The following is an 18555-nucleotide window of genomic DNA, read 5'->3' as shown; positions in this document are numbered from 1 at the left end:
AACTGAGCCTTAAAACCAGCCGTCAGGACTTCTGGAACTTTGTGATGTCACAACGAAGCAGTCACAGCCCTCAGCCACACCCAAAGCCCCGCCCACCTGGACCCACCATCCAACCTTGGAGCCTAAGAGAGAGGAGATGTAAAACTACACTGAGGTGGTTTTTGGTTTTTAAAACCTCAAATATATCTTCTGATGGAGATCAACACTTCAGATAAAACACTGGAGAAGTTCAAATATGGAGCTTTAAACCTTCACGGGATGATCACTTCAGTCCACCTGGCTTTTAAATTAAAAAGACGTTTTCTACTTGAGTCAGTTTGATTTTCACTCGTCTGATTTAATCACAACATAAACCAGAACAACTCTGAACCTGATGACGGATTATTTCACTTTATTACAACGTTGTGTTTTGGTCTTAAATTATCAGTGATAATAATAATGTTGTTGTTGATCCATCATGAACGATCATCATGAACGAATCGATGGTCGTGTGAGAGCAGAACTCACTGATTGTGACTTTTTCTCCTGATATTTGTCAGAATCAAGAATCTCATCCTGGGACTCATGAGCTTGAGGAGCAGCCTGGAGAATTCAACAGCCAAATACACCTTCGAGGGGAAACTGTGTTCACTGAAAGCCTTTAGTGTGTCTGACAAATGTCCTCGAGTGATGTCACTTGAGTCGGTGGCAGTTGCGTCTGAAAAAGTAAAAAGTCTGGAGGTGTGCAGTTAGAGAGAAGAGCGCTCAGCACATCTGTAGTCTGTCTGATTGAGGCTTGAGGCTCCGGCTACTAGAATAACACCCCCAAATCTCCAACCAGACTGTCTGTGATCGAGGTGCATTGTGGGTAATACAGACACCAGGTTTTGAAAACAAAGAGGAATGCGTGGAATCATCAATGCAGTTCTCTTTTAGGCTTTGTGGTCATTAATGTAGGTGACCAGTACATTATCATCCAGCACAGTTTATTCAGAGCCACTTCAGGCTCCAGCATTAACCTTCCTCCGCACAGATTAGCAGCAACACTTCAGGTGTTCACAGTGTTGATCAGTCTGGTTAAACTGCTCATAGTCTCACTGCTTGTTTCTTTCCTGTCTTTATTCAGCAGCGTGGTCTTTCATTAATTCTTCATTTCACGTCCTCCCTCTCAGACAGTCCCTGCTCATGTGCTCAAACCATTAGTCTAGACTCAGACTCAGACTCAGACGTCCTGTACTTCAGTTTCACTCAGGCTGCTCCTGCTGATTTCTGCTCCTGCTGATTTCTGCTCCTGCTCTCTCATTTTTGTGAAATGACTGTGAATAAAAATCATAATCCCTCAACCAAGTATGATGTTGACCTGTGATAATCTGACCTATGACCTATCATCACTGCCTCTTTGCAGCGTCTCCTACGGGCGGTTCAGCAGATCGCTCAGGTGAAGAACGGTTCTGTCACTCTCTTCACATTTAATGGGTAGAGTCATATTTGCAGAATGTGAATACATCCATGATAATATACTTGGCTTTCAAGCGTTAAATAAGATAAATTATGCGAACACTGTTGCTAGGCAACAACCACACAATGGACACTGAAACTGAAGCGCAGGACGTTCATGCAGTCACAGTGTATCTGGGCGCACATGACAGGGACTATATGAGGGAGGGGAGGGTCAGTACACACCTGAATAAAGACTCCACATGTTTCTGCTTCTTTCTCATCTCTGAGGTGTGATGTTTAAGAACAAACAGTGATGACGGCCAACACCATGACCCGAGTCGTAATAAACCAGAAGATGCTTTAGATGAACAGTTGTTTAAAATTCAATATAAAGGTGAGTCGTGTATAAGAACCATATAAACGTGTCAGACGTGTTCCACTCGCTGCTGATCATCCTTCACATCAGTGGCTGTGTCGGTGCTGATGTGCGAGCTGTCGCCGTGCGGAGGAAACACTCACCATAAGCCTTTGGCAGGTCTGAGGGATGAGTCTGTGACAGCGCTTATGGACCAGCAGTTTGCAGTTGATACACTTGTAGCCCTGCCTGCCCAGCCCCCATATCCTTTCACTACAGTGGCCACAGTAGGCTTTCTGTAAGACAGGACACACACACACACACACAGGTTAGTGTTTAACTCTCTCTCACACACATGTGTATACACACACACACACACACGTACACACACACACTAACACAATCACTGCTGATTCATCAGGAGTTAATTAACAGGAGCATTGACAAACATACAGAGGCAGGATGTGATGGTGTGTGGTGACAGAATCAATAATGAGCTTAAAGACACTTCACTTATATTATTATGGCCTCATACAGTTGATCCAGTGAACGTGATCATATTAACTAGTGTCTGTAGTGTCAGAGGCAGCTCAATTTCTCTGCACATGTTCACTCTGCACCACCTCAGCTGATCTGTTTCTATTTAATTATTTAATTTATTCTGTTCTTTACTTTTTGTGCTTTTGTTTCATTTGTTGGTTCTGACATTGTGCTGGGTTTTATAAGCAACTGGATGTTTGAATGTCCCTCTGGACTAATAACCTACCCACCTTCCTCATCAGAGCATCAGTAGGTTTGTTTGTTGTGTTTATGTCCACCTGACAAATCTTTGAGCCTCCACATTCATTTGAATGGAGCAGGTCTGCTGATGGAGGAGACTCAAACTAACAGAAAACGAAGGGTCGGTCGACAAAACTCAAACAGCAGCCTCATGTTGGTGAATTGGTTGATGATCTTTCATATGTTCTTCACAACGTTTCTTTCATTTTTATATTTTATATTAACAGTGTCTGCAAACCCTCAATCAATAGATAAATGTGTTTTAGCCCATTCCACATTGCATGACACAGATTAGCAGTGCTACATGTAAATACAAACATATAGATAAAATAGATAAAAAAGACTTCCAACAGTTGACAATCATGACTGGAAAAGCTTGATTTTCTGTGGGTATTATTTCCTGCTGGTTTGTTGAAAGACTTCTGTGTCCTGGTTCTGATCACAGGTCAGTTATTTGTGCTGCTCCATGATCCGTCACTGCAGGTTTTATTTTCACTACATGTTGAACTGCAGGTTTGTCTGTAGACAGCTGACTCTGGGTTACATCATTATATCAGTTAATTTGAATTATTGATTCATCTCTACTTTATACGGTGGCCTGTGAGGACAAAGCTCATAAGAGAGAAAGCACAAACATGACGGGAAATGTGCTCCAAATACAAAAACACTACAAAAACAGATTTATATAAGACGCACAACAGGAAATGCTTCACCTGAAGTGGTCGGGTGGAGAGATGGGTTCACTGATCAGCATGTTTACATCCACCTACACAATAACTGACAGTGAGTGTAGTAACAGATCAGAATCAGAATCAGAATCAGTTTTATTGCCAAGCATGTTTCCACATACAAGGAATTTGTTCTGGTGATTGGTGCAATTGGAGGTTCTTGGAGGTTCTTGTAAACAACAGGTTTACACAGTTTTGGTTTCTGCCTGTATGTGGGAATCAGGTGGACCATGACATGGTCAGAGTGGCCCAGTGCAGCCCGGGGGACATAAATAAATAGATAAACCTGTTCTACAGTATTAAAAATAAATCTAAATAAAATACAGACCCCACTGCCTCTGTTCATGTGTCTATTTATTTTTAATGATATGTGTTGATGTGTCTGCTCACATGAGAACCTACAGCCCACAGACACAGTAAAACATGCATTTATTGTGTTTTCATGCCCTCTGTCCAAACAAATAACCAAACTTTATTTGGATTAACTGACCATGTGTCCAAATCTTTCCTGACAAAATTGAATAAAGACTTAGGTTCATGAGTTAAGTATCTGTGTGACGTTGCTGCCATAGATGATCTGACACCATCTGACACCTGAGGTTATGTTTCAGCCCAAAACCCAGACCTGCCCCCACCCTGTCCAGATGTGAGGTGACTCATTGTGTGGCTCAGGTTAAACCCTTTGTAAAACATGAATGTATTATTGAACTTGACTGTGAGTAGTAATAATAATAATAATAATAATAATAATAATAATAATATACATTGCCTTTTCACTGGTGGACTTTCCAGTGTAGCATGTTTGCTACACTCTTGTTACATGTTACACTCTTACTGGAAACAGTAGTTACCGGTGGCAGAAGAGGAGAAATTATGTTATCTGAGTGTGAAATTTAAAGTTAATTAACAAATTCCATGGTATCAGATCGGTGCACAGACTCATGGTTCTTAAATGGAATAAAACTGAGTTCTAGGAATTTAAAGGACTGTAAAATGAAGCATTCATTCGTTATCCTTTTAAGGATCACTGGAGCCAATCCCAGCTGACACAGGGTGAGGGCGGGGCATCCTGGACAGGTCAACAGTTTATCACAGGGCTGACACAGAGACAAACATCCATTCACATTCACAGTAGAGTCAATAATTAACCTGTATGTCTTTGGATGTGGGATGAAGCTGGAAACCCAAGCAGACAGGAGGAGAACATGTGACCTCCACACAGAAAGGCCCCGGGCCCCAGGCTTGGGGCTCAAACTCCTTGCTGTGAGGTGACAGCACTAACCACTGCACCATTCATTCCTTTCAGCTCTGTCCTCTTTTAAAATGTATTGTTGTGTGTTTGTTGTTGTGTGTTTGAGTCAAACTGAACAAATATATTTTTATCTTTACATTTCAGTTTGAACTGTATCCATCCTGTGTTCAGTTTACCTTTATGTCTGGTGCAGGGCTCGGGCCCCTCCCCTCCCCCACATACATCAATAGTAAATCTGAGACTCTAACTCTGTTACATAACGTGGTCTCCAGACCTGCTTTGATTGGTTCTGTCTTTGAGGTCATTTTTTCAGCTCGTCTCTTGGTCATGTTGTTTCCACAGGATGTTGTGTTTGCAGGTGAACGTCCCTGGACATCGATAAATCTGTCGCTATGATGTCTCACTGGAGACCGAACACTTAAGATGCAGCATGTGTCCAACATTCATTCACAGGGTGTATATGCTGACAGTGTAAAGAACAAAGAGTCCCAGTCAGCGCTCCGTTGCCATGGAAATGCAGCGAGACTTCAAAGGCTTCTCTCAGTCTTTCTAATCTAACTCTACATAGAGGTTAAGACGAACATTTATAAATTAATCACACACTTCTGCTTCGTTCCCTGTTCCCCTCCACACACAACCTGAAATAATCAGTGGTGTGAATTAAAAGAGCCGTTGTGTTGATGCCTGTCACTGCGTCAGGCTTTGGACAGGTTTGAAAACACCAGGGAGTGCTATTAGCTATTCCTTTTATTCCTCAGCTTAGAAGACATCCAGGCGCTCGCTGCTTTACCCCCAGTTTCAGGTTACAGACTGCAAACAGAGGCCCAGATAAATGAATCGAATAAAGTCAGAGCGACGTCTTTAAGCTTCTCTTCCTCTGACTATCAGAGATCTGCGGCTGGAGTCTGGCAAATGTGTGAACACAAAGTGTAGAACCATGCCAACAGCTCTGCACTCAGGTGATTTGAGCTAAATGCTAACAGGCTCACAGTGATGAAGCTCACATGATGACATTTATGGTGTCAAAGGTTCTGTAAATAAGATTTAAAACAACAGCACAGCAGCAAACAGCTGTTGTCTGTGTAACAATGTACTGGAGTCGCAGCGTCCTGAGCAGAGCTGTGAACGAAAAGAACGACGTCCACAAGCAATGCTTCTGTTCTGGACACAGTCCTCACAAAACACATCCTGCAGTTTTTACTTCACATCAACACCAAAGAATTATGACTACATGGCATCTGGCCTGTTTGTATTATCTAATGAATATTTAAACATCATTTAAAAGAAAGGAAATTTTCCCAGGAACAATTTAAAGCCACAAGAAAACATTAACCCCACAGGAGCCGTCACCAGTGGAGGTTCATTAACTGTCTCTGAGCTGAGCAGCTGAGTCTGTCAGCGACGTCTGAGACCGAGCTGGATATCCTCACTGCTTGGTGCTATAAGACGCTAATTTCATCCCAGAATCCCACAGTTTGCTCCGACGTGGAATTTCAGGACTTATTTCATCTACATGACATGAAGCTATATTCCAGTCTGACCAATGAAAAAGACCTCAACACACTGTCTTCCAGCACAGAGGAGGATTACGTCCTCTTTCTGTCTGTCAGTCATGTGGAATCTGACTGTGTGGTCCAGAGTCCTGCAGCCGCCTGGACCAGTGTGACATTCAGCATGGCCTCTGTTTAATACTCCCTGTTTTATTTCGAAATCACTTACCTTATGTGTCTGTTGTTATTTTTACTTCCTGTCTTTATGTTTTTTCTTCCACCACTTCTCTCTCTGTGTTTCCTGCCTGGTCTTCCCACCTTTCAGTTGTCAAACATGATGTTAATTTTACTGTGTGCGTCTCGTCTTGACCTGACTCCTTTGCCTCCTTTGTTCGCCTGATCGGACCTCTCACTCCAGTTTTGGCCTTCGCCCTCCTCACCATCCCATAAGGCTTTCTGTTCCTCCTCGTTGTAAATGCACCACTGAGCTGCATCAGCTCTGTCCTCTGTGTTTTTTTGGTTGCCCTGCTTGCACCGTTCGTGACAAGGAGAGGATGAGAAAAGCCTTTATCGACTGACAGTCCTCCCCTCAGCAAACATCATACGAGAGCCTGGAAACTGATTGCAACAGTATGCTGAGAAATGATGTCTGATTCATCTGTGACAAAGAAAACACAACCAGAGCCAACTGACCCATGACAGCTGCAGTTACCTGTGCAGTGAAATCAGGTCATTACAGCAGATACAACAAAAGTTTCAACCGTATTTATTTATTTCCATCTTAACCCGATCCAGTACCCACACAATCAGACACAACAAAACGGTTCAGGAACCAGAGATGTTCAGACGTCGGTCCAGCTCTGTGGCCACCTCCACTGCCAGCTTAATGCTCTTTAAACAAGGAACCACAGCCCGTGACAAGGAGCATCATGTTCAGCAGATAACATTTAACAGCTCAGTGTGTTAGCATGCTAACATTTACCAACTAGCATTAGACAAGAACAACACAAACTTTAGATCCCTGTGTAAAGCAAACAGCTGTAATACAACAGCACAACAATGATCCTGTAAAACACTGAAGCAGTTCAGCACAGACATCGTCCATATTCTTCTTCAGTGGCGTTTACACAATATTTACTTCACAACGACAGTGAAACACATGGTCACATGGAATCAGGACCTGTTGCGTCATCAGTTTTTTTATTTTATTATAATATGACTGAATGTATATTATTACTGCCTGGCAGTAATCAGCCACATTGCAGACATATGGTCACAGTCTCCTCTTCCTGATTGGAGGAGGAGCAGTGTTAAATAATGGTGTTTTTGCAGAACATTATGATGTCATAGTGAAGTTAACCTTTGACCCTTTAACATAAGATATCATGACTTCATTTGATCCTTATAGACATTTGAGTTAAATCGTGTCATAGTGTATGAATTTGAGTTATGGCCAAAAATGTGTTTTGTGAGGTCAAAGTGACCTTTGACCTTTGTCAACCAAACTCTATTCAGTTCATCTTTGAGTCCAAGTAAAAAACAAATTCCCTCAAGGTGGTCTTGAGATATCACATTCAAGAAGCCAAACTGTGTTTTGTGAGATCACTGTGACGTTGACCTTTGACCTCTGACCACCAACATCTGAACAGTTCATCCTTGAGTACAAATAAATGTTTGTACCAAATTTAAATAAGTTCCCTCAAGGTGTCACTGAGACGTCACGTTCACAAGACTGAGGAACAACCTGAAAACATGATGTCTCAGCTCTGACTGTCGTCGGTGCAGAGACGTAAAAACACCAAAGATAATGAGATTTCACACTGTTTTCTAATTAGTTATCTGCATTTCTGTGTTTTACATTTGAGCTTCACTTCAGGTGAGTGAAAGCAGCTCGGAGTCTGAGGCTCAGCGAGACTCAGCCGGACATGTCCCTGCTGTAAGAAATGGTAGTGCTGGACTCTCAGGAGGAGACTGCAGATTAGTACTGGAAACGCTGTGAACTGATGGTGTGATATGAACTCAGGAGATCCACAAAACCATTAGGACTCATCATCTGGTAAAGTGTGAGACTGTAAAAAACTTGGTGCCATATTGTCAGGATACAGTGAAAATATCAGCCTCAGCAGTGTCTGCAGATTTCCTGCTCCAGGTTTAACAACAACTAACAGCTGACCCCTGCAGTAGCTTTATGTGCATAAAGCCCATTGCCCATTGCCCATTGCTTCTTATCCCCCCTTCCTGGGGTGATAAGAAGGTAAAACTGCTGTCAAACACTGACAGAAACAGGGAACAACTCTCTCCCCCACTCAGCCACATCACTGTGGGGCTGGGTCGTGACAAGCACGTCAAACAGACTCCACTGCTTGTGTTTGTTAATTCAACATTTTTTAATCTGGAGCTAATTTAAAGTTTGTGAACTAACAAACAGAGAAAAAGACCAATGGACAAAAAACACGACCTTTAAAGAGAACTGTGTTTCCTGAGCATCACTGGAGATTAATGCTGATGCACATCCACTCCTCCTCAGCTCTGTCTCTAACTCAGCTGGTTCCCCCTCAGCTCTCACAGCCTGAATGAACCTGTGAGATCTTTGTCGGATTTTCTGTCTTGTACCATGAGAGGCTGGTGTCAGTCTTCTCCCTGATGGAGCGCCGGTGAGGACGACTGTATTCTGTTTCATCACGTGACTGGAGATAGGAGCTAAAGAGCCCCCATCATGTCTGATGGGGGGGGCGGGTCCACAAACCAGCCCTCTCCACTGCACCGTCAGGGGGAGATGGAGCGGGACAGAGAGGGATGGAGACAAACATGTAGAGAGAGAAGGGAGGAGAAACCTGACCTACTTCTCCTCGGCTTATTTATATGCAGAAGACAACACAGTGAACCAACCAGAGTCTGAGGAGCTGGCATAGCAACAACAGCCAGAAAAACCCCCGTCTGAAAACCACCAACACAAACACTGAACCTCAACTCTGAGCAGTGGATTCAAATAACCTCAATATTTTATAGATGAGTGGTTTATACATGAAAAAATCCATCAATAATAATTCCTGTCTTTCACCCTGTGACACTCTGGTTCCTCCTGAGGTCTTCATGTTGAACATGTCTGCAGCCCTGAAGGCAGCTCTGTGAGGCTGAGGCACAGTGATGCATCACTGCCAGCTACTAACATGCTGCTGTTTCACAGGTGTAACGTTTATCATGTTTAACATCTTACTTCAGCTACTCGGTCATAAACTTAGGTATTACTGACCTGATGACATCATTACTCCATCCAATAGTTGTCGAGATATTTTGCACAAGACTAAAAATGTCAATCCACAGTCAGCAGGATCCATCCACTGGGGACCATGAATATCTGTGGATCCACCAACAGTTTTATTGTTATTAAGTTTATGTTTTGACCATTTTGTGCTTTTATTGGATACACACAGACAGGAAATGCAGGAAGAAAGTTGGGGAATGACACACAGTGAAGCAGGGACTCACTGCTCAGAGTATTTGACCCCATGTGGTATACACCCCCTCCATCCAGCCATCAGCTCGCCCCCATCCAACTGTTTTTGAGCCACACTACCCATAAATATTTAAACAGACTGCCACCCAGTGTTTTAGCAGCTTAAATCAAAGTGAGATGTTCAATAGATATTAAGACCACAGCACCCATGGGATAAGTTTCATCCCAAGACTTGTTTTACTAACCAGGGAAACTTTGAAGATAAATATATTACCACTGATAAAGTTCCCTCTTGAATCTTACATCAGTGCTGCCTCTAAAATCTTAGGATTCCTCTGACAGGAACAATATCTGTCACAATCTGCCCAGTGCCACGTCAGCCACTTCCAGACCTCCCTGACCATCACTCAGCTGATCCTGCTCCGGACGCTGTCGTCTCATCTGACAACGACCAGACAGATCACGTGTACCCGCCTGCCTGCCTTATTTTATCTATTTATTATTAAATGTGAGTCTGAGTTTGAGTCCCTGCCTGTGCTGTTTCCAGCAGCCTTGACAGAGCAGGTGCTGGACTATACGCCGTACTTCACACCATCTACTGTAGAAGGAGCTGATTTTAAAATAAACTGACACTGAATTCTTCTTACGTCCTGTAGTGATGATGAAGCTACGTCTCCTCTGACGCGTCCCCGCCACGCCTCAGATTCATACGTGTGACTGAACTGTGCATTTTCTCTGTCTGGCTATTTATCTGAAAGCTGTCTCAGCTTAAATATCACACCATTAAACAAGGGACAAAATCCTGATACGACAGTTTGATACAATCTGACTGAAGTGACTCCACAAAGGAAAAGACTCAGCCTCGTTCTACCAGCACAAGAACCTTATCTTCCTTCTTCCCCTTCAGAGCAAACACATTAGGTACTTATGGCCTGTTTGAAATAGCATTAATGTCTTTCATCGTCTGCCTTCCACGGTGGACATTGTGCATTATGGAGTAAGAACACTTAACGCTGAAGTCGTCCCCTCAGACGAGCCGGCAGCGTGAGCAGGTGCAGCCCTTTAACATCTTGGCAGGGAAATGATGAGAGTCCACATGTGCATTCAAGTCTGTGTGTGTGTGTGTGTGTGTGTGTGTGTGTAGCATGGTGCTGAGAGCTGATATGAGACAACTGCTAAACAAGCCATAACTAGGACACCATGAATTATGCATCAGTATCCAGATAGCTTAGCTGGAGCGGTGACTTGATTACCTGTCATATATAATTTATCTGCAGTATGTTTGTGACAGACTCTACTGTACAGTCCACACAAGACACAGATTTAGAAACACACACAGATGTGGGAACAGAGAAAACAGATGAGGAATTCATCTGATGATACGAACTGACTATTTTCCTGAAATGATCATCGCACTGACTGGAACCGATGCTGCTCAGAAGCAGCACTGAACCACTTCCTGAACCACAGGTACACAGTCTGCAAATGTCTTAAATTCAACAGTATGTGGTGTTTTATTAATGTCCAAACCTGCAGCATCAACAGAGAAGAACATCCATATTGGACCACTGTACAACACCCAAATAGCACATAAGTTAGTCCTGATTAACTAACTTCTTTTGACATTTCTGTGTTGTAGAAAACACAGTAAAAAAATATGTGGGAAAAAATTCTCAGATTTCTAATTGATTCTGTTAGGTCTGGTGTTTTCATGCTCATCAATGGATTAACCAACAAAGTCATCCCTTTCTCCCCTCAGCATTAAATGACCTGACTCAGACTCTTATGTTAAGATGGAAACCTGTGGTCGAAGAATGGAAAGCGTCTACACCAGCATCATCTTTGTGACACACCTGTGTTGGTCACCTGGCTGCTGGCTGGGGTCAGTGCCATCCTTATATATCTGGTGTTTAACACTCATAAAACTAACTTACATAAAGTACATCTCAGGATCTTTGGTTTATTTTCAGTGCATTTTTGTCGCTGTTCATTAGTTTCCTTCTTATTCTACATGAATGTTTTGTGTCATCTGTGATTGAAATATTTGCATAAGTTTTGTTCATCATGAAAACATTAAACTATTAATCATAAATAAGAAAAGTGGAGGCGTCATCTTCGTTAGCATCAGGATCAGACCAACATCTACAAACACATGAGTCACTAATAAGGCTACATATATAAACTACTGCTCTGCTCTTTGATGACTCATCATTATTTATCTAATTTTTTTAGGAGAGAGTCCAACAGTTGTTATTAATTCTCAGCCCTCGGTTCTGAGGATGAATCAAACTTCACCCATAATGAAGCAAATACATCATCCAGTCACTTGATGCAGGTGATGTAACTGAGGGGACTGAAGCAGTGTGTGACACTCACCCTGTTAAAGCGCTTGGCCTGGAAGAGATGTCCGTTGACTCGGTAGAGTTTCCTCCATCTTCTGGCCCCGCGGCGATAGATCGATTCTAGGAGAGAGAGGAAACAGTTGTAGAGTAGCAGCAGGTAAAGGTCCTGAGGCCTGTTCTTCATGTTCAGTCTGAGTTCAGGGAAAGACAAGCATCAGGTCTCTCTGCACACACTCGCACACACATATACACAAAGTGCCTGACTCGCCCTTTACTCCCCCTCCACAGTCCACTCCCTTCTGCCTTCCTCCCTCTTTCATTCTCTCTTCCCTTCTTCCATCCCTCCTTTTCTTCCACTGTTGATGAATGAACTCCATAAATGTTCAGACGAGACCGTGAAGGTGTAGCCGTAGTTATTTATAACAAGAACATGTTGTCAGCTATTAATAAACTGCAGGGAACAAACAAGCTCCTGGCCGTGTGCTGAAACTTTCAACACTATTCTAAAATGATCAGGAAACAGTTTACACTCTTAGAAGTGTTAACTGGGGCTCAGCAACATTTTGAAACAAACCTATCAGACACATAATTTACCTTTATCAGGGATTTAATGTGCTTCTAGATTTATTCTGTGATTCCTTCAGACCTGATTATCTGAGTCTGGTTCTGCCTGGGGGGGTGTTTTATGAGGCCTCCTGGAGGGGCCTCTGTTCTCTGGGTTTAGCTTCATGTTTGCTAAAATTTTCTCTGCAAACTTTGAATCCTGAATTACAAGTAAAGAGTAAGAATCAGTGTGAGTGCAGACAGATGCCAGTTTGTTGTTCTGCATCTCCTCTGATGAGTAAAACCCTTCTCTCCATGTGCATGTGCTCCACATATGATTCATGAGGGACGCAGTGAATCTGTATCGACGCCATGTTTGTGCAATAATCTTGCATTGCAGTCATCTGAGCTGCCAAATGTGCCACAGTCACCAAATTAAAGACGGGATCTTATAGAGTTTTATCAGCAGTACAGACGGGGCTGATGGTGGTGGGTCTGCCTGTGAGGGAAGAACGATCCTCCATCAACAACTTGGAACTCAATGCCTCCAAAACAAAGGAGCTGATGAAAAACTTCAGGAAACAGGAAGAGGAACCTGCTCCCCAACACTCCAGAAGAGACATGGAGGAGAGAGTCACTAGATTCAAAGTCCGAGACACTTCCTAGTGACTCTGAGGGAAGCTAACCTGTCCCAGCAGCTGCTGGAGTCCTCCTTTCACTGCTCTGTCGAAAACATCGTGGTGCGGCTGATGAGAAGCTCTGCAGAGAGTCACACAGCTGCCTTCACTTGAGCACATACACAGATCCTGATGACTACACCAAGCCACAAACATAATCAAGGACACATCAACCACCTCTTCACTCTGCTGCCCCCTGGAAGGAGTTATAGATCCATCGGAACAGTTTTTACCTGTCCTGTGGAACCTCATCGAGATATTTGCAGCTGTGAGGAGGTACTTGTTCATACTTGTCCCAACACCCTGTCACCAGTTCAAGGTTCCTCTCTCCTCAGACCGCCTTCAGTAGACTCACCACAGCCCAGGAGCCCTGCTGCTTCACAGATGCTCCGCCCCCGGCATCTGGCCATCACAGTTTGGCCCTTCACACAGTCGCTCAGGTGTCTACACCCAACCATTTCTCCCACATCCAACACAGTGACTACGAGACCCCACTGCTCACTTCCAGTCTAATAAATCCCAGAGCTCAACACGTCCTTTTGTAACGAGAAATTAATTTATCTGTGAGTGGTCACAATGTTCTGGCTCATCAGTGTCCCAGACTATAACCACAGGTTTACCCAAACACCCTGGCAACAGCCCAGAGCCGCTGTCAAAGGCCAGAATGAGCATAATTACTGTTTGTATAACCATAATGCGTCATGTCAGTTGTTTTTATTACTTGGTTCAGACAAGTGTGCAGATGAGATCTGAAATCAAAGTGACTGCACAATCAGAGATTACTACAGGGAATCATTATAGACAACCATTATATTTCTATTAGCAGCAGGAAATTTGGATTTCATGGTGTTACGTAGGATGGAGCTGAAAAAGGAACAATTTTATTTGATGCACTATCACACAGCAAAGCAGCAGTGGACATCAAGAGCAGCTGAGTAACTGTATAAGAGGTTTGTTCATATTCTGTGTTTTTCTTATCATCAACAAATCCAATGAAAAGGCCCAAAACAACTAAGTCACTTTTATTTTAATCCATCACACAATAACCATCAGGAGGCATCTGATTGGTCCAGAGTCGTTCTGCTGCAGGACAACACACAGCCACAGTCATGAAGAACTATCTTCAGAGACCAGGAAGACTGAGGAGAACTGCAGATGTTCTGTTGACTGTACTTGTAATTAGTTAAGTGATTAATAAAAGCTATGTGATTATTTATGAAGCATCTTCACTTTACAGCATCTTCTCACACAGTCATGCACTGACCTGCTGCCACAAATCACCAAATCTCGATTCATCCGCCACTGAAAATAGTCCCTGACACATGCTCTTTCAAACATCATGTCATTTTCCTACTCTCTCTCCCTGCGTTTCCTGTCTGTCTCCAGTACAGGCATAAAATCCCTTTGGGAAAATGAAAGTATGTAGTGAGCTGTTTGTAAACAGGAGCTGAGAACCACAGACCGGTTAGTGAAGTCAGAGAGTGATGACTGATGCATTAACACATTGTTAGTTTTGCTTTTCATGGTGACAGTTTAAGAAATAAACCCTCAGACTTTACTAAGTGACCAGAGCACAGCACTGACAGCACAGTGTCCCTGTAAAGGCCAGAGTGAAGTGTTTTTTCAGTGTCGACTGAAATCACCGACACTAATCATACAAATTAATAAATTATCACCCAGTTTTCTGTTTGTCATGAAAAAAAAAACACCCTAGCAGGAATGGAGCTGGTTGGCTGAGCCACATCAGGAGCTGCCCTCCTGACTCCCACTAATTATTTACTAGCTGGTCTCCCAGGCCCCCCCCTTGTCTGCACTGGTTTTCAGTCTGGTTGGTTGCTCCAGTGATGGGTGCGGTTGTGATATCCTCCTCTGCTCACTCATTTTTTGCCTCTGTTGCTATGGTAGCCACAGCCCACCATATACCAGCTATTATTAGTTGGTTGTGAGGATGTCAGGATGACATTGTCTGAAAATAAATGTTTGTCTCAACAACAATAGACCCCCTGCTCCTCTCCTGAGAAATGATTCTACCACTGCACAGAATCAAGTTGAACACAGCGTAGATCAGATCCACTGTTTGTCTCTGGAGCAGTGGGTGCAGAGCTGTGTTTAAATTTGCATGCCCTGGGGTGAACTCTTGTTCCAGATGGTTTTTACACAAATGGAGCCTCAAATCATCTTCATTGTTGAAGCAAAGAATCCATTCTTCTTTCTCAGACGCCATCCTCGGATATTGTCTGCAGTGTGCAATACTTACATAAAAAAAATTACCACTATATATATATATATATATATATATATATATATATTTGTATGTTGCCTTTGTTTGGCAGGCAACACTAACAAGCAGACTAAGTGTTGTTGCAGCCAAAATTTAAGTTGTGTTCATCTCTGTATAGAAACCAGCAGCTGTAGAGAGAGGGATTTAAACACTCCCAGGTTCTGACTGGGATTAAAGGCCCTGCAGAAAAACTCCTGCCACAATGGTGGTGTGTGGCAACAGAAGTACAATTTCTATAGAGACCTCTGCAGCCTTGAAAGTCTATGCATTCTTCCAAAGTGATGAATGTTTTTGTGATTCTCATATCTTTGAGTCGGGGCAGCGCAGATGAAAGTGAAAGCGAAGCAGAGGGGAGACACAAAGACGCCCCGCTCTTCAGGGTCTCATCTGTGAACTCCCTCTAATCCTGTTAACTCAAGGCCTCTGAAGGAGAGAGCCGCCTGCCTCGGAGATTCACTACACTGTGTTTCCATAGTTACCCAATATTCCTTCCTCCGCGCCCATACTGTTGGTAGAGTGAGGGAGTCGGGAATCACACAATGTGCAACTGAGTCTGTGAACCTACACGTCATTTGACACTTCCTCTGTGCCCACATCACATTCTGAACACAGATTATGGGATTAAATAATTGATTGCAACAGATGTTTTGATAAAGCGGTAAACTGCAGCTCAGAGTAACAGCTGACTGGTTACACACAGGAAGTTTAAATACATGAGGAAAGGTTTCCTCTTAAGACCCCCTCAATAGTTTCACCTGGTTAACATCCACATGATGTTTTTATATAATAAAGACATATGATGAGGGGCGGGGCTAAATACACCTGAAACCTTGTGAGTACAGAGAGCCAGAGTTAGCATTAGCACAACCACTGACACTGCCAGTTACAAGCTGGTGGAGCATAACATAAACATAAAAGGGGAAAAAAAGGAAAAACTGGTCTGAAGCTCATCTACTGACTTCCTGGTTGAGAAACCTGGATCAGACCTTAAGCCCCGCCCACCACCTGCTGGCTCCAGGTGTCCAGGTGAAAGAGCAGAGAGGATGAAGATGGTTAGAGGAGGAAACATCAGAGAGACACAGCCTCATGTTGGAGCCTCAGTCAGACCCAGACTCAGATGAGGAGTCTGTTGAGACCAGAATCAGAGACTAGCAGACGGATCAGAACAGTTAGCATAGTTAGCATCTTTTATTTGTTTATGGTGTTTGTTTGTTTGTAACTGGCAGTGGCTGACACAGTGTTAGTGGTTGTGCTAATGCTAACTCTGGCTCTCTGTACTGACAGGGTTTCAGGTGTATTTAGCCCCGCCCCCGTCCCCAGAAGTTGACAGGATTGGTTCCTTAGGTTCTATGACGTATGAATCCCTGACTGTCTGGATCTGTTTTTATGAGACTGTCATTGGTTCAAGGTGGAAACACTCAGTCATGGTGTGGACTGATTATTTCACTCATCATGTGTCTTTATTGTATAAAAACATCATGTGGACGTTAACAAGGTGAAACACTTGAAACACAGTGTTTTGATTTCTGACTGAAATCATTCAGCTTCTGAAAACTGCTCCTGTTTTCTTTGAAATCTGAACATTTACCGTGAACAGAACAACAACAACAGCCTGAGTGTGAAGTGTGAATTCACACATTAAATTAGGGTCAAGTGAGGCAGAGTGTTGCTGGAGACAGATGAACACAGAGGCCTGAAGAGAGTGCAGGTGATGTTAAACCTGAGGTTATGAGCAGTAACTTCTCCTCACACCTGCGTCACGGTGCTGTAAATACTGCCACCGTATTGGCTCTGAATCAGTCAGTCAACCACAACTAAAGATAAATACACCAGCCTTGTCTACTCCTTCATGCTTCACCCATAGATAACAGCACCCTCTTAAATCCCCTCTGGATATAACAGATGTTATTTCTTTCTGCATCTAATTAAGAAACAATGTCTGGATCGGGGGGAAGATCAGCTCTCATTTACATCTTGGTAGGACCGTCCTGGCAGCCTGAAGCCGATGTGAACTAGAAACACCGTCGCTGCTTCAGACATGTGCTGCAACACACTGTTTGCACTTGACTAGCAGACCTTCAAACAGCTGACCTATTACAACATCCCCCTCTGGAGAAGCAGTGTTGCATTGCCCCATTTTTCTGCCAAGGTGCCAGAATGAGAGTAAGAAGAGACAGAGAGTGAAGGAACAAAGCAGACGAGTCAAACCACATCTTTAAACCATGAATCAAAACACAATACTACACCTCCGGATGCAAAGGCCAGCGCACACAGTCCCGCCATTTTGTCAGTGGAAGGTATAAAGAAGAGCAGACGACCTGCTGGTAGTATACTGGAGCTTGAGTGAGGAGCCGTGCAGCAGGAGAACAGGGTGGTACTACCAAACCCCTCCAGGACAGGACATTTACAAGGGCTTGACTCACTTCCAGACATTGTTCCTCTGACTAACAGGGAAGTAGCAGCACACAAGTTGCTACCAACAACACCCCCCCCCCCACCCCCCCCCCACCCCCCACCCCCCCGCACGCCCCCCGCGCGCCCCCCGCGCGCCCCCGCGCCCCCCACCTCAATCATCCTTCAGGGGAAAAAAAGAAAGGACAAGGCCTCAGGACAGGGAGTGCACTGTACTGCACTGAATGTTTTCAGTGATCAGAGCTGCACAGCTCTGTCGATGAAAGGTCTACCTGTGCTTCTCTCACCGTCTATGGGACTTGTCACAAAGTGCCAAGTTATTTTCTGGACTCTGTTCCTGCTGCCAACTGTCGAGAGTCATTATATAAATCAAGATTATTACAGGCCTCCACTTCCAAAGGAGCTGAGAGGCATCAATGAAACAGCCCTGAGGCTTTTTCAGACACAATTAGACCTCTGTGATAGAGGATGCTCAATGGAGGCATGACTAACTTTGTTAGTTTGACTTTTAATTAAAGCATTTATTCAATTGTCCTTTTAATCAGTGCGTTCCAGATAAAGGAGGCAGAGGATGGACGCTGCAAAGTGCATGAAATTACAAAACATGTCCAATTTAGAAGTAGGGATCACTGAAATTAGATCCAGATTTAGGAGACGTGTAGAGCTTCATGAGGACCGCAGGGGGTTTCTGAAAGCGAGAGGGTGGGAGGACGACATGGACATACTGTACGACAGGAACACAATCAGTGTGTGTGGGATTCCCCGGGCTGCAGATCAGTCAGTGTCACATGTTGATGAGTCAGCCGCTCAAGGTGACAC

General features: G+C 43.7%; 1 protein-coding gene across 4 annotated transcripts in view; it reads right to left on the bottom strand.

Moving 5' to 3' along the window:
* Positions 1 to 18555, bottom strand: part of prkcz (protein kinase C, zeta) — a 113273-nt gene that overhangs the window by 47425 nt on the left and 47293 nt on the right. For 3 of the 4 annotated variants that reach the window (XM_071475041.1, XM_071475044.1, XM_071475043.1), the window contains 2 exons: positions 11858 to 11943; positions 1939 to 2070 (listed from right to left, as the gene is read on the bottom strand). In XM_071475041.1, the coding sequence (XP_071331142.1) occupies positions 1939 to 2070; positions 11858 to 11943 (218 nt within the window). Of the gene's footprint in view, positions 1 to 1938; positions 2071 to 11857; positions 11944 to 17570; positions 17737 to 18555 lie in introns of those variants that run through there. The other variant, XM_071475042.1, reaches the window with a different exon arrangement.

The sequence above is a fragment of the Trachinotus anak genome, unplaced genomic scaffold, assembly GCF_046630095.1.
Source record: "Trachinotus anak isolate AG129_WGS33_773 ecotype Australia unplaced genomic scaffold, CSIRO_AGI_Tana_v1 ptg000004l, whole genome shotgun sequence".
Classification (NCBI taxonomy): domain Eukaryota; kingdom Metazoa; phylum Chordata; class Actinopteri; order Carangiformes; family Carangidae; genus Trachinotus; species Trachinotus anak.
This window is presented reverse-complemented; position numbering and strand designations above follow the sequence as displayed.